General features: G+C 45.3%; 1 protein-coding gene across 6 annotated transcripts in view; it reads right to left on the bottom strand.

Annotated features, from left to right (window-relative positions):
* The window catches only part of MYRF (myelin regulatory factor), a 92,405-nt gene that overhangs the window by 6,163 nt on the left and 64,722 nt on the right, over nucleotides 1-21,520 (bottom strand). For 2 of the 6 annotated variants that reach the window (XM_083416847.1, XM_083416851.1), the window contains 20 exons: nucleotides 20,022-20,217; nucleotides 19,138-19,214; nucleotides 18,517-18,627; nucleotides 17,706-17,796; nucleotides 16,687-16,752; nucleotides 13,342-13,542; nucleotides 13,143-13,251; nucleotides 11,942-12,051; nucleotides 11,119-11,279; nucleotides 10,051-10,123; nucleotides 9,226-9,314; nucleotides 7,907-7,975; nucleotides 6,538-6,618; nucleotides 4,866-4,954; nucleotides 4,239-4,412; nucleotides 3,626-3,919; nucleotides 3,041-3,128; nucleotides 2,247-2,321; nucleotides 1,495-1,600; nucleotides 100-174 (listed from right to left, as the gene is read on the bottom strand). In XM_083416847.1, coding sequence (XP_083272973.1) covers nucleotides 100-174; nucleotides 1,495-1,600; nucleotides 2,247-2,321; nucleotides 3,041-3,128; nucleotides 3,626-3,919; nucleotides 4,239-4,412; nucleotides 4,866-4,954; nucleotides 6,538-6,618; nucleotides 7,907-7,975; nucleotides 9,226-9,314; nucleotides 10,051-10,123; nucleotides 11,119-11,279; nucleotides 11,942-12,051; nucleotides 13,143-13,251; nucleotides 13,342-13,542; nucleotides 16,687-16,752; nucleotides 17,706-17,796; nucleotides 18,517-18,627; nucleotides 19,138-19,214; nucleotides 20,022-20,217 — 2,335 coding nt within the window. The remainder of the gene's footprint in view (nucleotides 1-99; nucleotides 175-1,494; nucleotides 1,601-2,246; nucleotides 2,322-3,040; nucleotides 3,129-3,625; nucleotides 3,920-4,238; nucleotides 4,413-4,865; nucleotides 4,955-6,537; nucleotides 6,619-7,906; nucleotides 7,976-9,225; nucleotides 9,315-10,050; nucleotides 10,124-11,118; nucleotides 11,280-11,941; nucleotides 12,052-13,142; nucleotides 13,252-13,341; nucleotides 13,543-16,686; nucleotides 16,753-17,705; nucleotides 17,797-18,516; nucleotides 18,628-19,137; nucleotides 19,215-20,021; nucleotides 20,218-21,520) is intronic. The other 4 variants (XM_083416850.1, XM_083416852.1, XM_083416849.1 and 1 more) reach the window with 3 other exon arrangements.

Here is a 21,520-nt window from a genome sequence, read left to right as displayed (position 1 = left end):
GACCCGGTCATCTTTTGATATTCCCCCCCCCCCCAGCTCTAAAGGATGAATCTAAAGGCTGTTACGTTGGGAGAGGATATTGCAGGTACTTATACTCACAGGTTTAGCAAATCGGAAGTGATAGGTGAACTCCTGGAACGGCATCATCACCACAGGCCAATGGTATGTTACTCCCTACGGAAGAAGCAAAAGAAACCATACCTGGATTAAAACAACCTCTTCTCTGGCCTGTACTAGAGGGAGAGCTAATGCACCTTGCTCTCTGTTCCCTCTTTGTAGTGGAAAATCGATGTGAGAGAAACAGGCAGCAAGATGCAGTACTCCACCTACCACTGCCAGGTGCTGTGCCTCTCTTGTAGCCACGGGTTGGGTGGGCAGAGAATATAGGATGGGGATACACAGAATTAAGATCTTACTGAACTGGAAAATGCAGCTTACTGAACCGTGAAGGTCAAAGTACATATGACCTTAACTGTGTAGTTCTGCCCTTATGTGGGCTTTTTTCCACAAAGAATGGTGGTAATCTGGGAAACTCAGCCAGATGGGTGGGGTAAAGGTAAAGGGACCCCTGACCATCAGGTCCAGTCATGACCGACTCTGGGGTTGCGGCGCTCATCTCGCTTTATTGGCTGAGGGAGCTGGTGTACCACTTCCGGGTCATGTGGCCAGCATGACTAAGCCGCTTCTGACGAACCAGAGCAGCACACGGAAACACTGTTTACCTTCCCGCCGGAGCGGTACCTATTTATCTACTTGCACTTTGACGTGCTTTCAAACTGCTAGGTTGGCAGGAGCAGGGACCGAGCAATGGGAGCTCACCCCGTCGCGGGGATTCAAACCGCCGACCTTCTGATCGGCAAGTCCTAGGCTCTGTGGTTTAACCCACAGTGCCACCCAATGGGTGGGGTATAAATATATTATTATTATTATTATTATTATTACTATTATTATATCAGGGTTCTACATAGCGGTAGGGCTATTTCAGTTCTTTGCTCCCCATGCCAGCAATTGGGTGGAGGTGAAGATCTGCACTCAAGGGCATGACAGAAACATGCAGTTAAGGTCAAATGCCATTTGCCCCAGATTTGCTCTGGAATAAGAGACAACACTTATTCTGAAAAACATGTGGTTAAAAATGTAGACCATATGCCAAGCACTAAATAGCTGAACAAGCCAATGATGACCTGTTATGAAGATGGTTTACTTATGTATGTTTATGCATTTTTATCTCCCAGGAAAGCCTTCACATACAACCTTGACAGGTGTGCCTCTTTCTACCTCTCTCCTTTACAGCACAATACTATACATACAGAAATTCAGTGGGCCTTACTCACAGTTCAGTGAGTAGAGGATTGCGGCCTTAAAGAGGATCCAAAGGGCATTCACCCAACAGTGTGCAGAAACTAAATACACCAGTTTCCTTTTCTATTACAAGCAGCAACTTAGGGGTGCAACTGGCAAGCACCTGCCAGCCATGATACTTTGTGGTCCTACCTGGGTGCCTGCTGCATCAGAGAAGCTGTCCGTGTTCACAGTGTTGTGCTGACATGGGTTGCTGGAGGCGAAACCACAAAAATAGCCAGACACAGCAGAGGAGGCGCTGGGAGAGAGAGGAAAGGGCAGAGGAGGATGTTTAGTGGAGGCAACAAGGTAAGCAGTTTTGATACGCGACATTGTCATACTTTGGTACTCTCACCTGCAGCACCTTTAAAGACACCCTTTGTAATTGAGCATTCATCATAATTCATGTTCATTGTGCTATTGGAGTGGTTATACATGATTGCACCTTCAATACCATTTGCGGCGGTCATACTGCTTCATTTACAATAGGTACATGCCCCGTAATTTCCTCCTAAAATTTCATACCACGGAGGTACCAGCTTTACTTTTCTTTTTTAAAATCTCATTGTTGTTACCCTATAGTGCAAGCACCTCAAAACAACCAAAAGGCGGAACAATGTGCATATCCCTCTGCTAAAGCCTTTCTCCTTTGTCCTGCCTCTGTCTTCACCATGGTTCAGGGCCGTGGAAGACGTGAAAAGAAAGAGACAGATGAACACACAGCAGACAGAAGTTCCTTGCTTGTGGGTTCTTCTGCTTTCTCCACCTACAGTTCGGAGACCAGGATGGAGTCCTTCTTGCTCACAACTCCCACCTGATATTCAGCTGGCTGCTGACCGTTGCAATGTCACTTGAGGCTGCACCCCTCCCCAGAGCCCCTTGTCTTCCCAGGAATTCTTACTCACTTCATCTCCAGAGTAAGATTTGTGTTCACCGAAGTAAACTTGCTGATGGGGATGCGGTATGTGATGTTCCCCGTCCTATATGCAGAGACAGAAAACGACAGCATAACATGTAGCAGCCGCCTCTAGATGTGGTAGCTGTATCCCTCCCCATTGGATCCAGGCCATGCCGACTCCTCCAGCTCATAATCCAATGCAATCCCTGGGGAGTTATATCATGCTGGACCCCGGCTGGGAGAAAAGCCTTAGGCTGTGGAAGGCCATTGTACCATCCAGCATTGTCCAGTATTGCTTGCTCTTGAGAGGGCAGGGAAGAGAAAGTGGCCCTGCGGCTGAGAAAGTTCCCCCACACCTGCTTTAAAGGTTTTAGGCAGAGTTTCTTCCTAGCCCTGCTAACAGAGACACCTTTAATTAGAAACACCAGAGATTTGAACCTGGGACCATTTGTATGAAAAGCAGGCGCACTACCAGCAAGATCATATCTTCCCAGTAAATCCACAGTCTCTCTCTCACAGCAACTTGAGGATTCCGGTCAGAAGCATTCCACCTCAACGTGGCCTTCTGCCTGTGTCCAAACTTCCCCGCTGTTCCTTTACATGAACCCACATCCAATAATGATTCCATCACTAAACACAAAACCAGCTTACGCAAGTGGTCTTGGCGTGACAATAAAGATAATGCATGGGGAAATCCTGACTTGTTCATATATCAGCTGCCTGCATTTCCCCCCTAGGAGAAGCCCAGTCTCCTGAGAACTTGGCCTAACAAAGGTTATGGCAGGACAGCACTTCACCCACCTGCATTCATCACCAGCAGCACAGGCCTGAGGCGTGATGACCACGTTGCTCTCTACAAGTGATACGGACTGGAGAACAGGAGCTTTTCCTGCAAAGGGGAAATCATCCATACAGGGAAGAAAGTTATTCTACACGGCAGGCAAAGCCAAGTCATGGGTGTTCAGAGAACCATCAGAGCTCCTAAGGCTATATAATACAGTCTTGTCCATCTGGTGCCCTCCAGAAGTTGCTGGGCTACAACTCCCACCATCCCTGACCAGCTGCTGGGGTTCCTGAGAACTGGGAGTCCAAGAACCTATGGAAGGCACCAGGCTAGGGAACAATGCTGGAAGGGATTTCTAAGGTCATGAAGTGGAGGCAAAGATGGCCACCAACCTGCGTGGCTTTAAAAGAGAATTAGACAAATTCATGGAGGACAGGGCTATTGATGTCTACTAGCCATGCTAGTTATGCTCTGCCTCCATGGTCAGAGGCAGTATCCCAGTTGCTGGAAACTGCAGGTGCAAAGTGTGCTGCTGTGCTCAGATCCTGTGTCAAGGTCTAAATATACAGCAAACAGTCACAAGGAAAAGAGGGGATGCTTACCCTCCTGGCTGGTGCTTCCTGTGCTGGGCTCCTCGGAGTCTGATTGGCTGATGGTGCTGCGCCGCTGCCGTGTCTGCCCAGGGGAGAAGCTGTTGCGTGTTGGGAGGTTGGAGATGTATTTGGACTTGCCTTGGATGTGGGTGAAGGGGGAGGATGGGCTGGCATTGGGGCTGCCGAAGCCCCGTGATCTCTCAGAGGTCTTTGGCCACTTTGTATGGGAAGTCACCTTGCCAGTGATTCCCCTCGATTTAGCTTTGATGTTGGTCACTGGCAGCAGTGACATGAGGCTTTGATCTGTGAAGGTAGAGCAATGAGAAAAGAATTATGGTTTGCGCTTTGAAATTGATGTGAGGGCAAGAATCCTCACTACTTTTTCTCCATACACCAAACTTATACCTACCCTCCCAACATTAAGTTATCATTGTACCTTATATGTTCAGGAAGTGCAGACTTCTGGAAACAATCCAATGCAAATCAGATAAAGGTATAGGAGTTGGTTAAACCTTCCATGTGGAAGCACACAGGGGGAGGAAAGGGGACAGCATTCTGTCAGGCGAGCGGAAATGCCTTACTGCTAAGCTGAATTGTGTGTTCAAGACAGAATAGTGTTTACCTGTCCGGTTGTTGGTGGCTGGGGTGGTAGTCTCAGAAGCTGCATCAGAAGATACGTTGTTTGGAATGGTGTTCAGAAAAGGAGAACAGCACATGGAGAAACAAGGCGGGTCGAAACAGACTAATATGCTATGGGCAGGCAAGTCATAGAGCGATTCAGGCACATGTGTTGTGGCTGTAGGAATAATAATAATAATGAAAAAATACCAGCACCAGTTCTATGTAGGTCAGAGTAAAATGACAAAGAGACAGAGCAACACACAATAACCTCCTGCATTATAAGGCCTGGTTCATGCAACCACTTTGGGAATTATTTATTTCAATATAGGCCTTCTGCGTGCACATGGACTGAGTTTGTCCATTAGCAGATGGCATGTATTACATTGGCCCTTGCCATTAATAGTGAGCAGAAGCTGCCCATGATGTGTAGTGCTGATTTTCTTTAAAAATGAAGCTTACTGCAGTAGGGGGACAGCTGCTTCTTGGGTGAAATGGTAGATCAACCTGCCCATCATGTGAACACACAAGAAGGACCAGCCACGTTCCCCACGCCTGACTTTCCAGCTGAACACCTGACTGGCTTAGCCTGGAAGACATTTTCACAGAGACAGCCACAACTGTTACCTACCGTGCTGTTTAAGGGAAGCATCATCAGGTGTGTTTGATGAGGCAGCAGTAGAAAACATAATCTGATTCTTATCAATGTTCTGACTGGACCTAGAATGCAAGGGGGGGGGGGAAATGTCACTTGAAGTCTTTACATATATATTGAAAAAATGGTATGTGTGCTAACAGAAAGAGATGGATTAATGAGGCAGCTGAACATCAAGGTTTGGAATGGAAGGGTGCAAACAGGCTGTAGAAAGGAGGACAGGGAGGGGAAAGCAAGACAGAAAGCAGGATGGGAAAAGGAGGACACCCTGACAAAGTGTCAATGGGTGAACAGATCAGGCAAAGCCTAAAATTGCTGCCAGGTATCTATTACAACCCTCCCATCTTGACAGTCTACTTCAGGGATGGCAAATGCCCAAAGGTGAGACGGAAAGAGAAGTTCAGAATCTGACAAATGGCTTCTGACCAGGGCCCTGATCTCTCTCTAGTCCATATCAATTGTAGAAGCACTATTTCCACTTGATGTGCCTATAGATGTCACCCCCCCCCACAGCTGTATCTATATGTAGTTGTAAACTGCATTCTGCAAGTACAGACATTCTTCCATCCACAACCTGAGGACTTGTTCCCTATGCTGATGCACAGGAAGGAAAGCCGTAGGCCTTTTTTTTTCCTCACTGGTGAGGCAGGTTAGCTATCTGCTGCAGTGCTGGCTGCTATGTAGACTTCATGCTGTGAGAGTTTTGGGCAACAGCAGCAACAACAAAATTGTTTCCAGGGTGAGGGTGGGGTTGGGAAATGCCATTCAATTCCAATGAAATTTGAAAAGGGGGCTTACTTCTGATGAAACATGGTTAGGATTGTGCTTTCAGCTGCCTAATTCCCAGCTTAGGTACTGCACCACCCAAGTGGCTCCCTCTCAGCCTAAATTTCATTGCCCTGCTTGGCTCCAGAATGTTCATTCAAACAGTGAAATGAAGATGGGACAGGAGTAACTCCCCTGTGCGGAAAGGTCACAACATCTGCGACATTCTGGTTTAGAAAAAAGGCAAGTCAAAGAGGATGTAAGTGTATGAAATTATGCACGGTGTGGGAAAAGTGGATAGAGAAACATTTTTCTCCCTCTCGCATAATGCTAGAGCCTCGGGTCATCCAAAGAAATGGAATGTTGGAAGATGTAGAAGAAAGGGCTTCTTCACCCAGCCCAGAGCTACACTCTGAAATCCATTACCAAAAGATGTAGTGACAGCCACCAACTTGCATGCTTTTAAAGGGGGATTAGACACATTTGTGGGGGATATCAGTGGCTATGTGCTACCTTCAGTGTCAGAGACAGTTGCTGGGTACCACAAGTGTGGGAGTGCTGTTGCACTCAGGTCCTGCCTGTGGCACTTCTAGTTAGGCATCTGGTTAGCCCCTGTGAGAACCAAATGCTGGACTAGTTAGGTCTTCCACTTGCTCCAGCTGAGCTCTTACATTCATTCTCTCTCTCTCTCTCTCTCTCTCTCTCTCTCTCTCTCTCTCTGTCTCCCTGCTCTGTTTAGGAGGAGGAGTACTAAAATATAGGCAGCTTTAAAAAGAAAAAGAAAAACACAGAAGATGAAGAGTGGGTGGCATGGAAACACAAGTCATCATCAGAAAGGATGCAGCATTTACATCAACAGTATACAGAAAAAGAAGGACCATACCGTGGACACAGGGCAACTGGGATCCCAGGACCCCTGTGCCGAAAGAGAGCCAGGAGGCAAGTGGTCGGCACAGCAAAAGAACTGCAAGGCAACAGGAAAACAAAGGGGGGAGGGATGAAAGGCACAGACAACAAAAGTCACAAGGAGGGGTGATTTGGATGAGGAGGAAGGGTGGGCAGAGAAAAGAGGTGGGGAGAGAAATAAATGGAAAGAAAGGAAAACAAGTAGAAAAGGGAAAGAGAAAGATCAATCAATTATTTAGGAATAAGTATTCCTACAGTGGTGTGAACCATCTAAAACTTCTGGGTACGCACAGACAAAGAAGCTTGGAATGCTTATTCCCTATGGGCCGAATTCAATGCCATGCTATGGTGAATGTCCAGTCATCGCAATCACTGCAGCTTGTCGGACATAACAATCCCCTTCTCCTCCTTTAGCACTGTTCTGGGGGTTCTCCCAATCCCCCCAGAGCCAGTTTTGGGGGTCCAGCCAACCTTGTTGTGCAAGCAGACACCCTCACATAAGGCTTGTGCTGATGGGACTGGTGAATCCCACCCCAAGACTCTGACCTTCAGTTACTGTAAATTAGCCAACACATATTTGGAGTCATGCATCTCTATATATTTCTGTATTTCTGTGTATTCACCATGCAGATCTGGCATAGAATCTGACTTCCTGGGAATCCCTCAATTCATGCCACTAAGTTGTGGTTATGGGAGAGCCAGTGCCATTTAGTGGATAGAGTGTCAGACTAGGACCTGGGAGACCAGGGTTCAAATGTCCACTCAGCCAGAAAACTCATTGGGGGTTCTCCCCACCCTCCCAAGTGGATCTTGAGGGGCATGGGGGAGTGCAAGTGGGGAAAAGTCTCATTGAACTGCTGGGGGGTCCTTGCCCTGGCTTCTGTTAGTAGAATGGGGTAGCTGAAACCAGTCCTAAATAAAGAGATTTCCCTTAGGGACAATAAATAAATAAATTCCCTCTGGGGCCACATCCATAAATCACAATAAATAAAAAAATTCCTCAGGGACTATATTTCCAAGAAACAGCTTTGATGTATTCCGTTTCACTCATCTCCTGGGCAGTGTTTATTATAAGGTGCTCCTTTTCTTTACCAAGCTGACAGCCCCAAACCCCAGCTGTATTAGAGGTTCTTTAAGACACCCTCCCCCCTCTAGATAACATATCTGGTCTTCTCAACACCTTCTTACACTCTTTTCCATATCTGATCTTCTAGCGCTCTTCTGGTTTGAAGGTTTCTTTCATGACTGTGAGCTTTCCTACTTAGGGTTTTGAAAGGAAGATGCATTCCCTTCTGAGGAAGCAAGTGACCAAAGGAGGAAGGGGGGCAGGAAAAGGAGCTACATACCCTTCTATATCCACAACGTCTTCCTCATTGCGGTAGCTCAGCACATAGAGGGTAGACATGGATACCACGCTGCGAAAGAGAAAAGAAGAGAAACCTTTGGAAACATAAACTTTCAATATTTCAGGGAGGAAAAGGAAGTTGTCTCCAAACAGGTCAGCCTTTGTGTGTATGATTAACTCAAGTCCAGGGAAATCTTTACTCCACAGGACATCAAAGAGTACATATACTCAGTGGCATACCTCCCCAACTCAGTTTGAAAGTAAAATATGGTTAGAAAGGGCACTTGCCTAAGAACAACCACCCAGAAGTGCAATTTGATTTGAAATCATATTTATTACAAGTGGACTCTGGTAGCCAGGAATCCACAGTAAAAAACAAAACAAAACAAAAAACAATACCAGGAAACACATCAGATCAGTTTCTGCATGACATCCCATGGCTGCCTATCTAACATACAGGATTTGCCAAGAGGAGACACCAGAACTCCAAATTTCCAACAAAGCCGCTTTCTAGTCTTAAAAAAAACAAACAAAAACAGGTTTCTAGTTCTCCTTATTGCTGTGATTATTTTGAAAAATGTGGTGGCAAACCTCACCCCCTAAAAAGGTGGGAGGAGGGAGGGAAAATAAATTTTAAAAGTCCAGGCTCTTCAGCTTTACTGCAAAGTGATTCACTTAATTTTCTTCTGATTTCAGGACAATAACTGTAGTTGCCATCAGTGCAGTTGTAGCAACCAGCAATACACTGGACAGGCTCAGCCATGTTCATGAAAATTATATCCACACTTTTGTCCCATGCAACCTAAAATAGGTGGATTTTATGACTGAGGTACATTTCACTGTGATTCTATGGCAACAATCAAGAGACAAGAGCACAGTGCTAAGAAGAAAGCACTCATCGCTTCACCTTCATTTGGGACGAAACTGGCCCACCCCTAGATAAGCATAACCAGATAAGCATTCACTCACAGGCCAGAAGCCCCCCCCCCCAACAACAACAATAATAATAACAATTTATTACTTATACCGCACCCATCTGGCTGGGCCTCCCCAACCACTCTGGGGAGCTACTTTGGGGCGGCTTCCAATAGGATATTAAAAACACAACAAAACATCAAACGTTAAAAACTTCCCTAAACAAGGCTGCCTTCAGATGTCTTCTAAAAGTCAGATAGTTGTTCATTGCCTTGACATCTGGTGGGAGGGCATTCCACAGGGCGGGCACCACTACCAAGAAGGCCCTCTTCCTGGTTCAAATTCTCAGTTCTGTGCACCACTCATCTGCTGAGTGTGAAACAGCCCAGGTGTGCAGACACCAACCTGAATGCCATGATGATCACCAGGGCAATGATGGTGCCTTGAAGGAAACGTTGGCTGATGCACGCTTGGTCCGTGACCACAGAAGGGGACTGCACAAGACAAAGGGGAGGGAAAGAGAACCACCATAAATTTCATCAGAAAGTTATCCCTGTATTCCTATTCCGATCTTTCTGTGTCGTTCTTTTGGGGACAGCAGGCTGTAATGTGCCCCTTCCTCACTGACCCTCAGGTAACTGTTCACCCACCCTCCCCAAGAAAGAGCCAAGATGTCTGAGGAGGCTTTGGTACCACATTTCAGAAGGCTACTAAATAAAGGAAATAAAGGAGAACCCTGATTTGGTGAAGGAATTATGAAATGCAATGAAAATGCAGACTTTTTGAAGAGGAAACAGAACGCAAATTATTCACAAGGGAAGGTTGCTGGATGAAGCAGGAATGCAAGAGTCAGCTCAGACACCAGGAAAAAAAAATCAGATCAAGGAATGCATCATGTATACAAAAATAGTTCTCAGCCCACGGAGACCATAAATATCACCGTGCAAGCGTTTTCAATTTGTATGTGCTAACGTTCACCCAACACCTTAACAAGCAGCCTCAGCAAACACAACTTGGTTTGTGGGACTCAAAGGCAAACATTCGATTCCATCTGCACACCATGATGGTGAGGTGCTGCACAATCAAGAGCCCCAAACCCAGCCTACAGAATCAGCAGCTGCGTCTCCTTTCAAGTGCCAGAACCAGCTTCAATAACACAAACGTGCCTCATGCACATGAGCAACCGCAGCTCAGATTACAACATGTGTCTCCCTTACAAAGGCTTCTTACCTTGCTGGACATTTTGGGGGGCCTCTTTTTGTGTGGCACACTTCCTGCACGGCTGAACTGACTCCCTGCTTGGCTACAATGAAAGGAAAGTTAGGATGCACCCAGATCAGCACTCCTTATCATATTTAATTTCACTTCCTTCTGCTCCTCCTCCCTCTCCCACTACCAATCTGTTTCTTAACAAACACTCTGTTTTCATAATTTTAGCACGTATACGCACAGACCACAATGAATTTGGTGCCGCTTTCTGGAGAATGGGGCGATAACCCAATATAGGATTGTGAAGTAGTCAATATTTGTTTTTTTGCCAAGGAATAGGTATCTAGCTGGTTCACAGGCATAAACTCAACACAGGTGGGAGGGAATAAGGTGCAGCGAAGGGGTCCTTATATGAAGGAGAATGTCAGGGTGCTACCAGAGAGGGGTTTAATTAGCAAATGGGTCATTCACAACAGTTTGGGTTTTGTTTTGTTTTTAAACTTACTGGGTGTCTAGTGAAGGTTTCTACTACTTTCACTATTCCTCTTTGAAAACAGAGTACTCTCTGAAACGGATTTTTAAACTGGGACTTTTAGATGCAGATTTACAGGAAAGTCATCTTTAGAGAGTACAGATGCTTGCTCTAGCTGAAGATCTTATTCCTGTGGGAGAGGACTAAGTAGACAGAGTCTTCTGAATCACTGGGACACTCTCTGTTCAGAGGCCTGAACTGAATACTTCTTCTGGCACCATAAGAGGCAGGAGAAGGGATCACAATATTTGCCCTCCCGTTATGAGTGTGGTAGAAGAGGCGTCAGTGGAGGAACAAGTTTTTTAGCTTGAGTACATATCTGAGCATACGTCAAAGTTCTTTTTGCTTTTCTACCAATGCATTCCTATGCTTGCTTACTCAGATGTTCAACTGTGTTGAACATAATTTATTCCTAAAAGTGTGTATATCATTGCAGCCTGCGTACCAACCCATTTACTCAGAGCTGTATTGTTGAAAATACTGAAAAGACGTTAGAATATTAAATTTACTCCCCTCTCTTTGCTTTTTTTTTTTTTTTACACAGGTCTCTGTAGTACCTGAATGCTCCAGAGCTAACGGTTGATTTCATACTGTCCAGTCGCTTGAGTTTGGCGAGTTTATGACTCCATCTCTCCAGTTCATCAATCCGGGTCTCCAGGTTATCAGTCAGTTTGCAAAGCTCTTTCACAGCCCCTACATTTTCCATGAAAATGCGCTCCTAGCATGGACAAAATAAACACTCTCTTTGGGTGTGCTCAGGTCCTCAAATTATGCCCTTAGTTTTTGGTGAAGTACAATCATTCCCTAACCTCAAACCGCCCCCCCCCCACTGCTGCCGCCGCCGCCACCCCGCTCCTTCCATGCAAAGGCAAGAGCACCTCCATCTCAGAAAGATTGCTCTTTGATGCCTATAATCTACTTATCACCGAGTTAACAGACCAGTTTTATGCATGTTTCCTCAGAAAAGAATGCCAGTGTTTTCAATGGGGTTTCCTCCCAAGAAAACCTACAAAGGATTTCTGCCTTAGACTTTGCCCCTAGATACTTAACACCCCCCTGTGTCTCCCACCAGAATGGTCATCGGAGGGCTGCCTTCTGGGACTGCTCTGTGTGCCTGAGGGTCTGGGTCTTTGAGGGCAAGGAAAGAAGCATTTTCAGTCCTTGCTCCCCAGCTTCAATTTTTTCTTCCAGAGTGGCCTGAAAACCCTGAACAAATATCTCTCAATCTCTTTCTCTCTCCCCCCCCCCCCCCAATTTCAGCTTTGGCTTTGGTTTTGCTAAAAATATATAGAGTGGGGAATGATGCCCGAAGAGTCTGTCATTCCTATCAAACTTGTTTTCTGTTTGTTGCTTGCCTCCTCTTCTAAGGGCTCCACTCACCTTATTCACCACTAGGAAGTTCTCTACAGTCCTCCCACTGGTAAAGACCATGTCCCCAGTATCTTTCACTGCTTCTGGGAGAATCTCCCTCACCTCCTGAGCAATGACACCTGAACAGAAATGGGAAGCAATCATCACAGTGGCTCTGGGCCACAAAATATAAATGCAACCTTAGAATCCCAGAGGCACCTGCTAGGATCAGGTATGAGGGAGTTTAGACCAATGCTGGTAGGGGACTCTGATACACATATCTCCAGCTATATACTGTATGTATAAAATATGCTGCAGGAGAAAACAACTCAAATGTAGCCTATGGGAGGGTAGAAATAAGCAAGTAACTAAGGGTAGCTTCACAATTTATAAAGCAAATATGTGTTCCCAGGCAGGAGGATGCGGCCCACACTTTATGTCAGCCTCTGCTAACCTGGCAGCTGTCAGATGTTTTCACTACAGCTCCCATCAGTCGTACCCATCATGGCCACACTGGCTGGAGATGGTTGGAGTTGTAGCTCAAAACATCTGGAGGGCGCTAGATTGGGGAAGGCTGCTTTATTTGTCTGCTGCAGAAAACCTCCCTGCAGCCTCCCTTAGGGAAGACTGATAATCAGGGCATACGTAAATCTGTTGGTGGGGCTTAAATAATTAAATTGTTTCTCCATGCACACAGAAAGCTAGCATCCGGAAGAGACATGTGCTACTTCAGGGGTCATTATCCAGTTCAGACCTGAGATCCACCTTTGGCCCAAATGTACTTTGTGAGACCCATTTCTTGATTTTTACCATAGATACGTACAAGCATTGCAGGGGGTTTGACTAGAGGGAGCCTCAGGATCCTCCCAACTCTACAATTCTATGGTTCTATGAATGACAATGACTGCGAAAGACCAAAGCATTTCCCCCAAGCCCTGCAATACTGGGGACTTTCACTAACTGTGACCTCGAAGTAGAGTGTCATATATCTGTAACATCAGAACCAATGATCAGATGACACATACCGTATACATACAATTTAGTATGCCTAAGGGATGTTTCGCAGAAAGACAGGAAACACTATTATTAAGTACAGGCCAACAGTGGGTATATGTTAAATCATGGATATCCTGATTTGGGTGAAAGTGGATGTTGACACTTTTGCTAGCATTAAAACTCCTGAATAACAGAGGTGCAAGGATGAAGCTCAGGGTCAGTGAGAGGACTGTACCTGTCTCTGATGTGTTCTCCAGGCCTACGGTGGCCGCAAACTCCGGCTTGTAGTTATAGTGCACCAGTCGCATACGGGAGATTCTCTTCAGCTGTTCTGTGGTATCCACCTGAAACCATAAGACCCACAATCATGACCTTGGACTGCATTTCCTAAGCAGAGATCCTACTGACTAAGGCATGCTGGGCCAAGCTCTTACTTCCTGGATGTCGTCTTTTACTCGGATGTCTGATGGGTGCATAAGGGAGCCCATGACTTTTACGTTGCCATGGACGACCAAGGCTTCATCTGGGCGGTCTGTGTTGATGCCAACTCTGCCGTGGTGAAAGACAGTGTCGGGGAGCTGAGCACGCTGCCAGAGTACATCGCTGTCACTCTCAAATTGGCCTGGGTTAGAGGCCTGGAAAAAGAAAAGAAAAGAGGGCAGAGATGCCCATAGGACATTAATGTCAACAACACAGAACTGTAGAGAGAAACAAAGTTATTGGGGAGAAAAAACTGCTGTTTTTAGAATAAGACCAATGCAGAACAGTCGCCTCCCCTCTTCCTAAATGCAGGGGGAAATTCTTTTGCGCAAGTTAACTGATTTGAATCATTGAAAACAAAAATGTTGCCCACCAACCAATATTGAAGCTGGCAAGAGAAATAAGCAAATGAGTCAGCCAGGCACAGAATAACAAACCACCAGAGCAATTGAAATCATGCAGAGTGGCAAGTCTTTGATAAGGGCCCTCCACAGTGTTTAGTGGCCCAACACCTCTGCAAGTATTTTGCACACTACAGCTTATACGCAACTCAGTGCACATTTTTGCAGTCAGATGAAATGCAAGTTGCTTTGCAGAGTATTTTGGGAATTCCAGTTTCATTTTTTCAAGTTTTATGACCATCAGCATGGATAAGAACACACTGCTTTTTGTCCATGTTTGGAGACAGCGACACAGCCTCCAAGAAAACTTACTTTGCAGCCTAGTTAGACAAAATGCACAACAGTAAGTTGTTTACAGCTTGCGGAAGGCTGTCTGGTTCACTTTGCAAGCTAAGCACAAGGAGCCTTGGTTCTGAGTCAGTGTGTGTTTACAGACCTGCTGAGATAAATGCCCTTTTCCAGCCCACAAAGGATAAAGATAAAGTTGCAAGCTTTTCTCTCTCAGCAGGAGGGGTGTGTGGGAATTCTAGCTATGAGGCAAAGCATCACCATTGCAAAACAAATCCCCAAGGGATTGTGAAGGAAGTGACAGGGTGGCTTGCATGAGGGTTGTGATGGTGATGATAAATGTGCGATGAGCTAATTGGCAAAGCCAGCACAAGAGTGACAGGAGAGAACAGGAGGATCAAACATCTCAGATGGTGCTTATTTTCTCAATATGTTCCTGGGGCTTAAGCTTGCCTGGTCTGGAAGCCCCTGGCCCCTATTCCCAAATGTAGTAAGGGCAGATTGTGGCTTCTCGGGAAAAGGACCTTTTGCACATGGGTCAAGTCCAGGAAGCAGCACTATTTGATGTAGGGGCTCAATGGCTCAGGTTTCCATGTGATGCCAAGCCAAACCACGGCTTACTGCAAATGTGTGGATTCCTGGAGAGGAGATCCTAAGTGCTTTGCTCCTCCACTGCCCTTGCTCCTGCCTGCTTAGCATATTGTCTGAGGAGACAAACTACGAGTCCAGCTCCTGACAAGGGCTTAACCAAACCATGGCTGAAAAGAGAGCAGTGCAGCAGCAGCAGGACTGGAGAAGGAGCACAGCAGCAACAATATCCTCCCTGGGAACACACGTTCATGCTAAATCACAATTTGGCTCGGTATTATGTGCATACTGGGTCAATAAAAATTGCACAGAAACACCGTTTTGCATCTGATACGAATTGGGCTTCAGCAGCTAATTTCATGTAACTCTTTCTAGGCACCAATGTTCCTATCTGATTCATTCTGCTCGTTGTTTGTGCTTTACACAAACACCCCTCTGCAAACACTCCTATGCATCCTTCTTTATCACTATTTCATGCAGTTCAGAGCTGCACTTTCACAATGCAAGTCTGTTCCAAAGCTGAACCTGGGGGTTTAGTTATTCTCAAATTCTGACCCCCTTTCCCTCACATGTTCTCCTCAAAATTCGTGGCATTATGGACATCTGAATAAGAGGAGAGACAGTCACTGTGATGCTATCCAGAGTTCAGAAAGTTTAGAAAGTGGGAGAAGCACAGTCACAGGAATGAGGAATTTTAACCAGCTAGGTACAGAAGTATAATTTCACTCCTTGTGCTCAATGGGAGTGTTATCTGACATAGCACTTTCCTATTTAACCATCACCTCTGCGTGAAAGTTCACAAAAATCCATTGTAGTCATGCTGCCGTTTGGCCAAGCCTCTGTGGACTGGGCAGGTGATAAGCAGCACTGTGTGTATTCTGCACAAAAAGCCAAGGTTTTTTAATAAAAACATTTGCTTTTGTACATTTGCACAGAACACACAATGGAAGCAGATTCCAGCATCTCAAGATTCTCAGGAGGTCTCTTTCTCCTCCCGCCCAAGCTCCTACCACTCATGGGCTTCACCAGGCACTGTCTGGTGAAATTTCCAAATCCAAGGAGAAGCTTCTGTAGGGCTTCTAGTGGCAAGGCCTTCAGTGTCCCTCAGAGGCCTTTGCACTTCTCCATCACTATCAAAATATTTAATTCTATGCAAATTTACCATTTGCAAAAGTTCAGAGCTAAAAAAAGTACACACTAACACAGTTCTGGTTATATGTCTAAAAAAAAATACTAAATGGAATTTGTTTCCCGTTATTCCTCTTTTGCGATTACATGTGTTATGAGCCTTATTCTAAGTACCCTCACAACTGTTTTAATGTGATCTGTCCTGCTGAAAATTTGCTGCTCTGTTCTTTGGGCAGATCCAAATAGTCCTAGTTTCATGAATCTATTACACTGCATCAGTGTTCCAATCAGTCCTCTTAGCCCAGGCAAGCAAGCAGCTGCAGGATGCACTTTTTCACCCTTCAGATCCCACCTTAAAACCCACCTTTATCACGAAGCCCTTGGTTTAAGATCCCCAGCTGAAACAAAAGCTAACTGCATTTGCTCACATGCATTCCTAATCCACCTCTTACAACACTGCCTTCTCACCTACCAATGTTTAGACTAAAGCTTCTCAAGACTGTGCCTTTTTTTCCTTTTTCTTTTTTTGCTTATGAAATCCTGCAATGGGTGGTGCTGCGTAAGTGCTATTATATCACATGTAGAGGAATGATATAAAAGGTGTCATAATAAAAGTGTCAGGTTTACAGAGAAGCAGCCATGGATGTGACACAGCTTCTGACATGTTCCACAAGCACTCTGGTGCTCACACCATTTTCACTGCGGATTAAATGAGTCAGCTGTGCATCTGATGTGCAACCAAACCACATTTCTTGTGCTAGTGCAGACAGATCCTTAGCCTCACTGACAAGACTGGGGCAAGCTCTGCTCGGGGCAGAAGCATCTCTCATCCCATTCTACAAAAGAGCCCCCCAACTCCACCCCGGAGACTGCATAGTTCAGCATGCTACTTACTTGTCTGCAGACTCCGGGGTCCCCGTCCGCCCTCTGTTTGTGTTTTAACCCCGAACCGGCCCTTTGCTAGAGGAAATGGACACAGCACTTAAAAAGGCAGCAGGGCGGAGACAGCCAACCACAAAGTCACAGCCTAGTGTCCTCCTTGTTTGCAAAAGGCTCTCTGAAAGCACAGGAGCCACCCAGGACTTCTTCATATGCCCTTCCCCCAAGATCATGCTTCCTAAAGTCCAAGAAGCCAGACTATTTAAGATGCTTACTCAGACATCCAACTAGCTGAACCCATTTGAGAGCATCAGTTTCAGAACTGACGCATTGGGGCCCAAAGCAATGTCTGGTGGAGACATGGGGAAGAGTTCCTTACACATTTGTGCCCACCTAGGTGAAATTAGATGTGACTTTCCTATAAGTCACCCTCATGTGCTCCCCAAATCCCCTTCCCATGAACCTTTAAGCATGTGTCCGCACAAGTGCAATATTGTGAGTTGGTTTAACATCTGAGCCATATGACTTGCCCTGTGCCTTGGAGCAGGGCTGCATGCTGGTATGCAAGCTTAATGGTGGCATCCAGGCAGCAGAACAGCACAATCAATGACATGACTGCAGGGCTGGTATCTTGTTGCACCATTCCTACTTGCAACCTTGGCTTCCTCTTTCTATTGCAGAGGGTGCAAGAGCTGTCTTACATTCCATGGCCCCTGGGCACCATTTTCAGCAATAAACCTTCCAATCCTGCCCATATCTCCTTATTGGGAACCATGAAGCAAGTGATCTCTCTTACTTGGTGTTTGCAAAGGCCTTATTTGAGGAAAGGAGAAAATGAGGATGCAGAAAGCCAGGGAGGAGTTGGATAGTGGGGTCTGCAGATGGAAAAGGGGCAGCAGCAAGGGGTGCTGTGGAATCAGGGACAGTTTGGTACCAGTGTCAAGAATTCCCCATCAAGTCAAGTCAAGAGCTGTAGGTGCTCAGAGTTAGGAGAACAATGTCCTGCAAGGGAAAGGGAGAAAAGAGGGACTTACTCTAACAATGATGCGCTCCGAGATGTGAGCAGCCAGAGTGTAGTTCTGGCTCTGGGCATGAGCTTGCAAGGCCACAACCAGCATGAAGTACCTGAAAACAAAACAAAGTGGGTTGAAGATAAATGCAGGATTTAATGCACTCCTAATCATAACTCGACATGATGACAATTTTTTTTTTTTTAAAAAATCAGTAAAAAAAAAAAAATATTATAAATTAATTACAAACTTAATCTGATGTATTGCATTCCAACAACAATATTGCATTCATTGCCTTTCTTCTGTTAAAAAAAATGAAATAATTTGAGGCCTAGCAGCTAAAATAAATGATGGCCTATACACTTCTTTTGTTCAGCATATGCAGCATCTAAACCACGCAGGCACAGTGCAAAGATAACCTTTCAGGATCTAGAAAGACTTATGCATAGAATTAAGAAAAACATAATCAGCTGGTGATCTGTTTTAATTTTTGTGTGTATTATATAGGGTTGCCATATGTCCAGAATTTCCCAGACATAGCTGTGTCCGGATTTTCACTTTTTGAAATATGGCAACCCTAGTATTAAAGGTGTTGTAAATTGCTTTGATTTTTTTATGAAATTATACATATAACTATATAAATAAAGGACTTTCAATGGTGATAATATTTTGCAGCAAGTTTTACCCACCATTTTTTATTCTGCTATTTTATTAATGTAAGAATGTTCACATTGCAGGGCAGCACACACATTTATTAGATAGTTAGTTAGTTAGTTAACTTTAATTACATATTTTTTTTGGGGGGGGGAGGAGACAGGTAGCACACAGCCCCTACCTCTGATCGGGATTGGGCTTGCCCTTCTTCCTCATGTTATTGGCTGTTGTCTCACTGAAGTGCAACCGTCCCACAGTGACCTTTGTAACCTGCTCCGGAGGCAAATTGACCCTGGAAAAAAGGAAAATTTTAAAAAAGAATAAATGACATTCTGCATGTGTCAAAGAGAAAGCATATTCTTTTACCTGGATGGGACCAACCAAAGTGTGTAAAATTGAGGACGCAAGGGATGCATGGTGGGGAGGAAATCTGCATTCAGTGTCTAAGCGCACCTAAACTCCCAGGGAAATCAGTGGCACAAGAACAGAGCTAAGCACTTAAATCCCCACCCATTTCAATGAGGCACTGCTGTGCTGCTCCTGGGTGGGAAGCTTCAGGTGCATTCAGGTGGCAGCACACTCAGAAAGGAGAGCACCACTGCAAAAAGCACCACTGCCTGTAGGAAGAAGAGCCTCTTCCAGTTATGATGCACCAGCAGATGTCAGATTAATGAGCATGAGCCGCCATGTCCAAGCTACCCTTTTTAGTGCCTAATCTTCTCTGGACTGCTCACACAAAGGTGTGTGCATGTGTTAGACGTGAGGGTTTGGAGGTGGGCCCACAAATGGAAGCAGTACTCACATGACAGGGTTGAAGGGCCGTTTGCTGCGGTCAGACTGCGACTGCTCTATGTTGATGGACTGGTTCAAGGCCTCCAACTGAAAACAAAAGAACCAGGCTCGTTTTAGAGAGCACAATATGATGTGTTTCCAGGCTCATGTATTCCCACAAGCAGCCACCTCTTTATTTTGAAACACTGCAGATAGATTATTTGACATCCTGGTGACTGGCACTCAGTATGTGTACTGCTCTGCATTCCCTCTTCTCCAGCTGTTAAGCCTGGGAGAGGTAGGAGAGGAGCAAATAAAAAGGGTCATTTGCTGCATCCCAATATGAAAACAACCACACAAATTTAGTAATGGGGTCCCTATTATTCTACTTGCACGCAGAGGGAGTGCTCCTTTGCTTAAATTCAGATCCAGTGGCATATTGGAAGGATGCTACATTTTAAACACTGAATATGAAGTTTTAACTCTGCTGTTTTAGTAGTTATTTGATTAGATTGTCTGCTTATTGAATTTAGCGATTGTATATTCTATTTTCATGTTTTTGTTTTAATTGCATTGTAAGGTGTCCTGGGATAAATACATTTTGCACACTCAAAATTAATTGAGTGTGGGGTTATCTGCCTTGAGGAACTCTTGAACCACTGAAGGATTACAAAAGACTGATGTTATCAAACCTCCAGTTTTGAAAGCGTCAGCTCCCACTGCAACCACTCAGGCTGTAAGATGGCTTGGAGCTACGACTGCACAAACACACGGCCTGACAAGTCACATACACAGCCACCTGCGCAGTAAATACACTAAGTTTTTCATAGATATGATAAGTCACATAATTGCTGGTATCAACAGAGGTTGTGCTCCACCTCTTTAACCATTGCATATTCCCATCTTCACAATTACCTTTACTCCGTGCAGTTTCAGATAGAAGCATTCAAGCGGCTTCAAGCCTTCGGGGGTCTTGACATACTTAGGATCTCCAATCATACCAATATAGACCGTGACCTGGAAGTGATTCTTCTTCTGGCACACAAAAGCGTCATCACCCACAGAGAAGTTGAAGCCTTTATCTGCATCCACCCGGTATGTGGGCATCGGTCTGTCACCAAAGGGAGAAGACGTGAACATTCAATGTCAATCAAAGTATTTTCTTGCAGATACTCTCACTCCAACAGACACAAATTGCACAAGCTACTTCTTCTGCCATCTGCAAACGTAACATTTGCCTGGAAACGATAAACATTTGGAAGGTAACCATGTATCTCCCCCCCCCCCATAACACAATTTGTCAGCTTGGACATAAGGCATCACCAGCAAGCATTCTTGAAGCATGAGCCATCCTACCCAGCCCTATCCTGAAAAAGTTTAGGTTACAGGGTTGTTTATCAAAGCACCCTAAACTGTTTGGGCTCCTCTCCCAATGCAAATAACAGCTTATAGGGGACAGTTTTCAGAGACAACCTGGGTAGAATCCAGAAGGCCAAACAGAGATGCTGGAGGGCCCCATGAGATTCCCTGCCCCTGCCCTACAACAATACAATGAAGTAGGATAGGTTGAGAGATAGTGGGCTGGCCCAACAGCGCCTATAGAGTTGCATGGCTAAATGGGTGTGTGTGTAAATCTGGATCTCTCTGGTCCGTCCACCACTCTGTCCATCACACCACCTTGGATTTGAGAGTTGTATGTTGGGGTAGGGGAATTTGTAACTAGGTTTGAAGTGAGGATGTGACAACATAAGCTAATCCCAACATGTGAGTCCCAGATTTGCTAGCTTAATAGTTTCAGAGAAAACGTCAAAGGATATTTGACAGCTACAAACAGGCAAAAAGTTCTCTTCTCATCTTAAAATTACCACTGTCAGTTAGCATTGTTCCTTCTTCAACTAAGGGAAATGGCAATGCTCCGGGGGTGGGGGAAAGGTAAACAGTATGAAGCAAGCAGCTCTGCTTTGATTTGTTTGGTTTTCCTACAGATCTGCCAACTAACAGCTGATTAGGTTGGCATTGCTTGCTAGCTCTGGTAAAGCAATTTATGATCATCCCGAGACTTGGAAATCTCCCACCTCAACTAGATTCCACCCACCCACCCAAATTGCCACTGAAGACATTTCCACGTGAGAAACCTAGCGCAAGGCTAGGTTCATTCTGGACTGCCATACGTCTTAAAACAGAGCTACCTGAAGTTGCTCCTTACACCTTCCAAACTCTTTCTCCGCCCCCGCCCCCATCTCCTCCCCAATGACTGAAGTGTATGTACTCAGGATACAAAGCGGCAGCAGCTCAGAGTGTCAAATAAGAAGGGGGAAGCAACATATGTAGCAGCTGGGGAGGTTTAATCTATGTCTCCTTAATGGACTAGTTGTCATGGAAACACTGAAAATATGTGGCCTTCGCCAACAGGC

Source organism: Podarcis tiliguerta, assembly GCF_965153285.1.
Source record: "Podarcis tiliguerta genome assembly, chromosome: 1".
Classification (NCBI taxonomy): domain Eukaryota; kingdom Metazoa; phylum Chordata; class Lepidosauria; order Squamata; family Lacertidae; genus Podarcis; species Podarcis tiliguerta.
This window is presented reverse-complemented; position numbering and strand designations above follow the sequence as displayed.